This window comes from Chiloscyllium plagiosum, chromosome 28 (genome assembly GCF_004010195.1).
Source record: "Chiloscyllium plagiosum isolate BGI_BamShark_2017 chromosome 28, ASM401019v2, whole genome shotgun sequence".
Lineage (NCBI taxonomy): Eukaryota > Metazoa > Chordata > Chondrichthyes > Orectolobiformes > Hemiscylliidae > Chiloscyllium > Chiloscyllium plagiosum.
Window position 1 is genome coordinate 8,925,537 of NC_057737.1, and position 10,118 is coordinate 8,935,654.

A 10,118-nucleotide genomic window follows, 5' to 3' on the forward strand; every position below is an offset into this window, starting at 1 on the left:
CACCCCGCTGCTTTTTTCATCACTTCAGATGTGTTCCTTCTGGTTACAAACCATTCAAGCACCAGAAAGCATTTTGCATTTACTCAAACCAACCATTTTGAGCACCTTCATCAAATTTCCTCTTAATATTCTCTGATTTTAAGGGAAGTGCGACCAGGGCAATATTTCTGAGTCATACTGGACTCCAAATGTTAGCTGTTTCACTGTCCCCAGATGCTGTTGGAGCTGCTGAGTTTCTCCAGCACTCTATGTCAGATTTTAAATAAAATCAAATTATTGGCACTTTTACAATGGAGACCTTTATTTGGATCAGGAGTTTAGGTATGCTCTTTACCCCTGGATGAAGCTTTCCAATAGTTCAGATTGTGAAAACCTACGCGCTCTGACGATAGCAGTAACTCTATGATTTGGGTTATCAGAAAGCTCAAAGGAGTACTCCAGTCAGAAACCGAGTCAAACCCACTACCAATCTGAGAAACAGTAACATCTGGTTAAGGATCTGAATTGCTCTCAATAAAAACTGGAAGAACTGCAGATGGTGTAAATCAGAAACAAAAACAGAAATTGCTGGAAAAGCTCAGCAGGTCTGGCAGCATGTGGAGAGAAATCAGAGTTAACATTTCAGGTCCAGTGACTCTTCCTCAGTTTGGAGCTTTTCCAGCAATTCCTATTTTTGTCCCAGAGTTGGTCTCAACACTTTAGAGGTGGCACCACAATGCTTTACTTCCGCCCTGCAACTCCGTTTTGATTTAGTCCTTTCCCGCTGTTAGTGTAAACGTTAACCAAAAAAAAAGTTAAAAAACAGAAGTGTGAGACATCCTGTTTGCTCGGAGTTGGTTCTGAGGGAGCTTGAGCAGTTGTGAAGGACTCTCAACTTGGTAATGGGATAGCAGCCTCTGGAGTTATTTCAGTGATGAGAAAAAAAAAGGGAGGAAATAAATCTCTATATTCACTCTATAGCAATCACAACTTTCTAATAATGTGGGGCTCTTATTGTTTACTCTGTGACACAAGGCTGTGCAGGAAACACTGTCAGTCATCAGGTTGCGCAGTCAGCCAGAAACTCTCCCACTTGAATGGGATTGCAGACATGATGGGCTGAAAAAGCCTTCTTTGTTCACAGAACTCTTATGGTTAAGGTCATGTTTGTACCATAAATAAAATCTACAAGGAAAAATTGATATTTCAGGCAAATGACCAGTACAGAAGGGTGTTAAAATTAAAACCAGGTTTGGCACAGGTCATCACTCAAAATGAACGTGAAGATGTACAGTCATTTCAGTTACTAACAGCTCTGGTACAGGGACACGCTGAAACATTTTTGCACCTTGCAACCATCAGAACAAGTGCAAGCAGGATTAGGTGCAGTGACCATTTGAAAATTGGCATTCTTGCACATGTCCTGATGAGTGCCAGGGCTATAACTTCAAACAACACAAGACTGGAGGATTTATCTGGATGGGGAAGGTAGGGCTTCCCCCATTTGTAATGATTGTACGCAGCTGAAAACTTACAATGCACGACGCTAGCTAACCCTAATACATATATTTCCATTAGCACAATGTGCATCAAGTCTCTGAAAGCATTTCAAAGTTGTTCCTGAGCAATGAAGGAGCTTTCTGTCTGGAGGAGACCCATAGGCGACCGGTCTGCTCCCAAACGAGCGTGGCTAAGTCCATCAAAACTCAGGGAAAGGTTGACCCCACAGTCAGGACGCTCTCAGGTGATTTAAGCAACGCTGCTGTTTGGTCTGTCAGTCCTGTTGGTAGCTGGCACCATGGAGAGCAGCTGTCTTCTGCCCTCAAACAATAAAACACTTGCTGCCATGGCAGAGTTAAGGCTGTCCACAGCAGGAACCATGGGGATGTACAAACGCTGACCTCCCGTCTTCTCAGCCAACAACAGGGCTTCGAGGCTGAGTCCGTGGGTCTCTCCTCCAATCACAATTGCAGTCTGCTCCTGAGCCCAGGGCTGGGAGTAACACCAAGCGCCCACTTTAGGGAGTGGCAGCAGAAACTCTCCCTCCTCATCCTCGCTGTCACTCTCCTGGTATTCTACCTGTCTCCAGCTCCGGTCACCAGCTGCACCCAGTTCAGGGGGAGTCACTGTGTGGTCAGTCCCTCCATGAGAAGGGTCAGCAACAAGTACCCTAGTGCTGCTGCTCAGGTAGTTCGGGATGACTTCCCACTCCAAATTAGAAATGACCGGAATGCGGAAATGCGCACCCATGCCGGCCCGGAGCACTTTGGGTTCCCAAACATCCACACAGCCTGCAGGGAAAAGCAACAAGACACGCAACTTTAGTCGCTAAGGACGTTTTCCAATGCATCAGAGAGCACAGAAGCGATTGACAAAGACTGTTGCAGCAACGAGATATTTCAGCTGGGGGGGGGAAGAGACAGATTGAAGAGGCTGAGAATAGTTCTCCCTGGAGGGAAGACTCAGTCAAGGTCTTCAGCCTCAGGAGCGAGCTGAACAGAGTAAACAGGGAGAGGCTGTCCCTGCTCATAAAGGAAAACCAGAATGGGACAGCATAGACTGAAAGTGACAAGTAACAAAAACAAGAGCCATGTGTGAAAAAAAACCCTCACCTGGTGAGGAGTTAGGGAACCGAATGCACTGCCTGGAAACATGGAGGCGGCGTGCTCAATGGAGGCATTCAAGAGGGGCAACGGATGGTTATTTGGGTAGAAATGGTGTGCAGGGGAAATGGGGAAACAGGTAAAGGAATGGCATCAGGTAATACAGCTAGTGCAGACATGATGGGCCTGCGTTTGAGATCATTCAACATCTCAATTAGATGTCGCAGAAGAGGTTGGAGTGTTGCACCAGAGCTCAACGGAGCAGAAAGCTCACTGTACACGACATGGGGATAGGGATGGGAGTGCTGCAGCAGGCAGCTGGGTGACTGGATAGCACAGGGGGGGCTAATGTCAGGTCTGGATCAATACACAGTGCAAGATCAGCAATTGCAGACGCTGCAGGTGATGGGCAAATCAATGGCTTAAATGGACTGATTCCCTCACCTCAGACATGGAACCTCTACAATGGGGAAGCAGGCCATACAAACTATCCAAGTCCCCACCCACCCTCCAAAGAGCATCCCCTATAGATCCACACCCCTTACCCTGTCCCTGTAACCCCACATTTCCATGGCCAATCCACCTAGCCTGCACATCCCCGAATACTATGGGCAATTTAGCATGGCCAATTCACCTAGCCTGCACGTCACTGAAACCGGAACACCTAAAGGAAACCCACACAGACACGGGGAGAACGTCTGTGTGAAGTTTGCTCTGTTGCCCGAGGGTGGAATCGAACCCAGGGTCCCTGGCACTGTGAGGCAGCTGCGCTAACCACTGAGCCACTGTGTAGTCCCATTCAGACATGGGAAACTCTGTTCTACAGCAAATTACAAGTGAAAGGCAGTTGACCAACATCTGCAGATCAGTGTCTACCTCTCTCAGAACAACCTGTCACAGAGGAACATCGTGGCACTGAAGAAATCATTACATTTCGGCTGCAGGACTGAAGAATCTCTGTTTTATATTTGACCTTGTGAACTATGATCCCTCTTGAAATTTCTGCAAGTTCTAATTCTGGCATCTGGATTCTGTCCTTCTCTTTCCTTTAGGATGCTCTTCGGAACCTCCCTTGGTGCGGCTAAGTGTTTGGTCAGACGTCCTGTTATCTCATCGGGTAGTTCACTGTCAGTTTAACAACAGTCCTATTAAATGCCTCAGGACAGTCCACTGAGTTTTTTTCTTTTAAAAAGAAAAACCCCAGCAGAAAGACATTGCTGCTAATGAGTTACCTCCAGTAAACAAATTCCAGCCTTTGTGTAAACTCCACACACACAGTTGCCTTTCTCCCCGTGGTTCCTTCCCATAGTCCAAGATGTGCAGGTCAGGTGAATTGGCCAAGCTAAATTGCCCACATGTTCAGGGACACGTAGGTTAGGTGCATTGATCAGGGGAAACTCAGTAATAGGGGTAAGGAATGGCTCTGGGCAGGATATTCTTCACAGGGTCAGTGTGGACTTGTTGGGCCAAATGGCCTGTTTCCACACCCTGGGATTCTACGAAAACTCTGGCAATGACAAATCTGGAAAGTGTTCTTTAGCACCAACACCTCTTATCTCGTTCTAAAGAAAATATTCGCTTTTCCAAGGCTGTCATCTGGATGTAAATCGACAACAGCTCCCCAATAACAGCTTAGTGGGAAACAGCATCAAGTGGCAATTTCTTGCTGATCATTAGGGGAAATAGCCCTAACTGCTCCAAACTATACAATTACGATACAATTCTTTCCCAGATAACTCACCCTCCACATCAAGTTTGTTAACCTGTGTCAAGATGGAAGTCAGTGTATATTATGCCATTTGAGCTCAGTACCCCTATATTACAGATCCACTTAAATGCAGAAGTAAGCTGGGGTGTCCATTCTTCATTTCACAACTAGTGGCGCCTAGCAGGAAGTTTTAAATTGTGTGAATATTCAAAGACGGGGGTGAGATTCTGGCCATGATTGTTTTAGCTCACGTGTGGGGAGCAGTCTAGCGAACAGGAGATAAAATTGCAACTGAACTCCATGCGAATTATGCTTAAGCTGGGCGGGGAAATGGAAACAGCGACGGCATGGGGTTATAACAAAGTGGAGAGAAACATCAATAATGCCAACCTTTCGTCAACAAGACCTTGCCACACCCTGCAGCCACCGCAGATCGTAATATCGTTCCCAGGTTTCCAGGATCTCGGATATTGTCACCAATGAGGAAGAGAGGTACGGTGTGCTCTTGCTGAATTGCCGGATATTTCATCTTGGAATGATCTGGTCTGACAAAAATCCCTGTCAGAAACAGCAGGAGCCAGAGGTGAAATCCCAGTTTAAAACCCATGTGGGTTCCACCTACCCATTACTCCCAGGTGGCTTAAACCATCAACAGCACACACCCCCAACCCACTGCATACCACCCACCCCATCCACTCTCATAACCTGACCACTCAGAAGCTGCTATCACAATTCCTCTGGCATAGAAGGGCAAGGATGCAACGCAGCTCACGACCACCCTGTCAAGTGCAACTAGGGACAGGCAATAAATGCTGGCTCAACCAGAGATACCCACATCCTACGAGTGAATAAAATTAAGTCGGCTTTTTGTCCCATAGAGGTAATTATTTAACAAATACAGGTGTCTCCTCATTTGTTGAGTGTACAGCGATAACTACACCAGTCTGCAGAGCGAACACTTCACTAATGTGCAGTATTCATTGTGACTCTCCACAGGAGAGCGTAAGAGGGTTTGCACTGAAATCCCAATGGGGGAGGATGGTTGCACAGGGACTCTACAGTCTGTTGAACAAGGATCACAGTCTCTATGGTAGCTCAAAGTCTGCCATTTAACAGATATGGTTTGTCACAAGGAAAGTTAACGGGCTGAAGTGGAACACCACAATGGGGTAAAGATCCCAAGATACTGCTGGAGGAAGAGCACCAAATTATCTACTCACACCCCATCTCCATCTCCAGTCAAACATCAGGAATGAAAAAAGTGGATAATTAACTTTGAAGCTTTGTGGAATCTTGCTGTGCACAAACTGACTACCATTGGTCCTCAAACCCAAGAAAATACATTCTTTGCTGAGACGACCAAGATAAGATGCACTCAACTTGTTCCCGAGACAAGGGAAGTGTCCGAAGAGAATGATTAAATAAATTGAGTCTGTATTCACTGGAGATGTGAAAGAACGAGAGGAGATTTTAATGGAACATGCAAAACTCTTAACACACTTGACAACCTGTGTGTTGAGACAACATTTCTGTAGTCAGGAAACCAAAACACTGGGTCACACCACCTCCCTTCCTCCCCTGAAAAATCAAAGCAGTTTTGGATCAAGATGAGGAGAAATGTCTTCAAAGGGTTATGCGCACCTCTGGAATTCTGTAGCACAGTTTGGATCCCAAGATACTGAGCACATCCAAGAAAGAGAGTTTGATAGATGTGTGTGTATTAGGGGAAAGAGTGGAAATTAAGGATTACAGTAACAAAGCAGCTATGATTCTACAGACAGCAGGAAAAAGTCAATCAGAGATTCCTGTTTCTTATATGCACCAACACACCAAGCACTCAATACCACTCTTCCTTTTGGGACATATGCAAGCAACACCACATGTGAAAGCTGCTATTTGCTACAATTTTGGCAGACTGCTGTTGCTTTATTGTTTTAGAATGTGACACTGGTTCGAGACACCCACCGGTTCCAGAACCTCGGCTGACCAAAATGGACATCCAAAGTAGCACTTTAGGAGAAAGTGAGGCCTGCAGATGCTGGAGACCAGAGTCGAAGAGTGCGGTGCTGGAAAAGCACAGCAGGTCAGGCAGTATCCGAGGAGGAGCAGGAGGAGAGTCCACGTTTCGAGCATAAGTTTTTCATCAGGATCAATAAATTCAACATGCATTGCAGCACTGAACTTTGCTTCCTCCGCCTCCACCATCAGGCCTCCCACTCACCCTCCAAGAACCCAGTCTCCAACACACTCCATCCACCTGGACACCCCGTGCTGGTCTGTTAGCCGTCCTCAATCGCGACATTTCCAACTGTCGCTGTGATACTGACCGCCTCAATCTGTCCACCCGCCACCTCGCACACTCAAACCTCTCACCCTCACAACACGCAGCTCTCTACTCCCTTCGCTCCAACCCCATCACCACCATCAAACCAGTGGACGGGGGGGGGGGGGGGGGGGGGGGGGTGTAGTTTTACCCAGGCCAACTCACCGACACCTCCACCTGCTGTCCCCTCGATCATGACCTCACCTCTCATCACCAAGTCATCATTTCCCAGACCATTCACAACCTCATCACTTCAGGGGATCTCCCACCAACAGCCTCCAACCTCCGTCCAGGAACCCCGCACCGCCCGCTTCTACCTCCTACTCAAAATTCTCTAACCTGACTGCCCAGGTCGACTCTTTGTTTCGGCCTGCCCCTGCCCCACCTAACTTATCCCTTCAGACCTTGACACCATCCTGTCCCCCTTGGGACAGGATCTCCCCACCTACTTTCGGGACACTATCCACACCCTCCAGCTCCCCCATGACTTTCATTTCCCCAGTCCCCAACACCTTATCTTCACCATGGACATCCAGTCCCTGATTCCCAATGAAGAGTACATGCCCGAAACGTGTGGTGAAACGGTTAAAAATTATGTCCCAATACATGTGTGAATCTAACCGGAATGGAGGTGTTGCTTAGTCCCGTGTGAATCTTATTACACACCTCCCCGTGTGAATACCTGGTTGTGGCGATATCAGCTGGAAAAGTCTCCAGTTCGGTGAGTCTGCTCCGGGGTTACGTTTAACCGCCGAGCGTGGGTTGCTGGCAACCGCTCTACGAGAACTGACGGCTCCCAGTTCCGGTAACATGTAGAGTGAGTATAAGCCAGACCCGTTGTATGAGACCTAGTTGTGGCGACGCTGCGGGGAATAAAATGCCCAACACCTTATCTTCACCATGGACATCCAGTCCCCGATTCCCAATGAAGAGTACATGCCCGAAACGTCAACTCTCCTGCTCCTCAGATGCTGCCTGACCGACGGTGCTTTTCCAGCAGCACACTCTTCAAAAGAAATTACGTTGGCAACATACCTATTGCTCCCTGGGGAGTTACAAGGTCAGACCACATCTTGATCTCTTCAAACTTGACCTTTATTAACTTGACATGTTTCAATTTCTCCAAAGGCAGCTCCCTCAGGCTCTCCACGGTGCTGAAGAAAAGAGTCTGTAGCAGCGCTCCAGCCCCTAAAGCATCGGTTATCAATCGCCGGCCCTCCACTAGGATCTTCCCATGCTGCTCACGGAACTTCTTGGACTTTGCAAGGGTCACAACTTTGCTATCGGAAGGACAGATTGATAATTAAATTCTAAAACAGAGAAAAAGGAACTTTCAAATCATTATGACAGAAATTGCAATCCATCAGGTTTAGTGTTCCCTGGTGGTTGCCTAATAAACACAATTATTGCCTAATGACAGCAATAAATCTCCATTTACTCTTCAGCAAACCCAGACTCAAGACTCGCTGGCACTCAGTAATGGAGTCTTGGGAACCAAAGGTCTCAATCATTGGCTTCTCTCAGAGGAAGAGGGAAAGGGAATGCCAGAGCTGACAGCTATTAGCTGAAGTCAATAAAATGCGTTGCTGGAAAAAGCACAGCCGGTCAGGTAGCACCTGAGGAGCAAGAGTCAGCATTTCAGGCTTAACCCTTCATTAGGACTGGGCCACCTTGCTCCTCAGATGCCACCTGACTGGCTGTGCTTTTTCTAGCGCCACACTTTATCGACTAACTTCGCCAGCACCTGTAGTCCTCACTTTCTGCTAGCTATTAGCCGAAGGCTACTCCACACAGATGCAGTGCTTCAGGAAGACCGTTGAGCACCAGCCGCTCAAGGGCAATCAGAGATGAGCAGTGTATATGCTTTGACAGCAGGGCTCTCATTTCATGGAATGAGAGCAGACTATTAGAGTCAGGGTTGCTCAAGAGGCCAGAATTATAGAATCATGAAAATATATTTGTTGTGGGGCTGAAGATGATTGGGGAAGGAGGAGACTATGGAAGGATTTGGAGATAAAGCAGAATAATAAAACAGAGAAAAAAAACTGCACAGGCAGATCAGAAACAAAAACAGAAATTGCTGGACAGATCAGGAGGTCTGGCAGCATCTGTGGAGAGAAAGCAGAGATCTTTGCTCAGGTCCAGTGACCCTTCATCCACAGATGCTGCCAAACGTGTTGGGAGCTTTCCCAACTGGGAGGCAGTGGTCTACTGGTATTATTGCTAGACTGTTAATCCATAGACCCGGGTTCAAATCCCAACACAGTAGCTGGTGTAATTTGAACGCAGCATAGTCTGGAAGTAAGGGTCTAATGATGACCATTGTTGGAAACACCTGTCAGGATGACTAACCCCTTTAGAGAAGGAAACTGGGGTGAAAAATGTGTTGCTGGAAAAGCACAGCAGGTCAGGCAGCATCCAAGGAGCAGGAGAATAGGAAGCTGGAGAAATCTGCATTCATCCCTTGTTCAAAGTTTGTAGCTCGGGTGCTCGTTGTTGTGGTTCTGTTCGCCGAGCTGGGAATTTGTGTTGCAGACGTTTTTCGTCCCGTGTCTCGGTGACATCCTCAGTGCTTGGGAGCCTCCTGTGAAGCGCTTCTGTGATCTTTCCTCCGGCATTTGTAGTGGTTTGAATCTGCCGCTTCCGGTTGTCAGTTCCAGCTGTCCGCTGCAGTGGTCGGTATATTGGGTCCAGGTCGATGTGCTTATTGATTGAATCTGTGGATGAGTGCCACGCCTCTAGGAATTCCCTGGCTGTTCTCTGTTTGGCTTGTCCTATAATAGTAGTGTTGTCCCAGTCGAATTCATGTTGCTTGTCATTTTCCCATCAAAAAAAACCCATGCAAGGACTGCACAAAACACTACATAGGACAAACAGGAAGCCAGCTAACGATCCGCATCCATGAACACCAACTGTCTCTCCAATATAGAGGAGGCCACATCGGGTGCAGTGGATGCAATAGATGATGTGTGTGGAGGTGCAGGTGAATTTGTGGCGGATATGGAAGTATCCCTTGGGGCCTTGGAGGGAAGTGAGGGCGGAGGTGTCGTCTCAAGTTTTGCATTTCTTGCGGTTGCAGGGGAAGGTGCTGGGAGTGGAGGTTGGGTTGGTGGGGGGTGTGGACCTGACGAGGGACTCGCGGAGGGAGTGGTCTTTCCGGAACGCTGATAGGGGAGGGGAGGGAAATATATCCTTAGTGGTGGGGTCTGTTTGGAGGTGGCGGAAATGACGAAAGATGATACGATGTATCTGGAGGTTGGTGGGGTGGTAGGTGAGGACCAGTGGGGTTCTGTCCTGGTGGCAATTGGAGGGGCGGGATCCAAGGGCGGAGGAGTAGGAAGTGGAGGAGATGCAGTGGAGAGCATCGTCGAGTATGTCTGGGGGGATATTGCGGTCTTTGAAGGAGGCCATCAGGGTCGTACGGATTTGGAACTGGTCCTCCTGGGAGCAGATGCAGTGGAGGCGAAGGAATTGGGAATATGGGATGGCGTTTTTACAGGGGGCA

At 47.8% G+C, this 10,118-nt stretch overlaps 1 protein-coding gene across 1 annotated transcript in view; it reads right to left on the minus strand.

Moving 5' to 3' along the window:
* Positions 1-281: 281 nt before the first annotated feature.
* Positions 282-10,118, minus strand: part of mrm3a (mitochondrial rRNA methyltransferase 3a) — a 12,442-nt gene continuing 2,605 nt past the window's right edge. Inside the window, exons 2-4 of the mRNA XM_043718209.1 lie at positions 7,649-7,893; positions 4,681-4,848; positions 282-2,270 (exon numbers count right to left, since the gene is read on the minus strand). Coding sequence (XP_043574144.1) covers positions 1,729-2,270; positions 4,681-4,848; positions 7,649-7,893 — 955 coding nt within the window. The 3' untranslated portion in view covers positions 282-1,728. The remainder of the gene's footprint in view (positions 2,271-4,680; positions 4,849-7,648; positions 7,894-10,118) is intronic.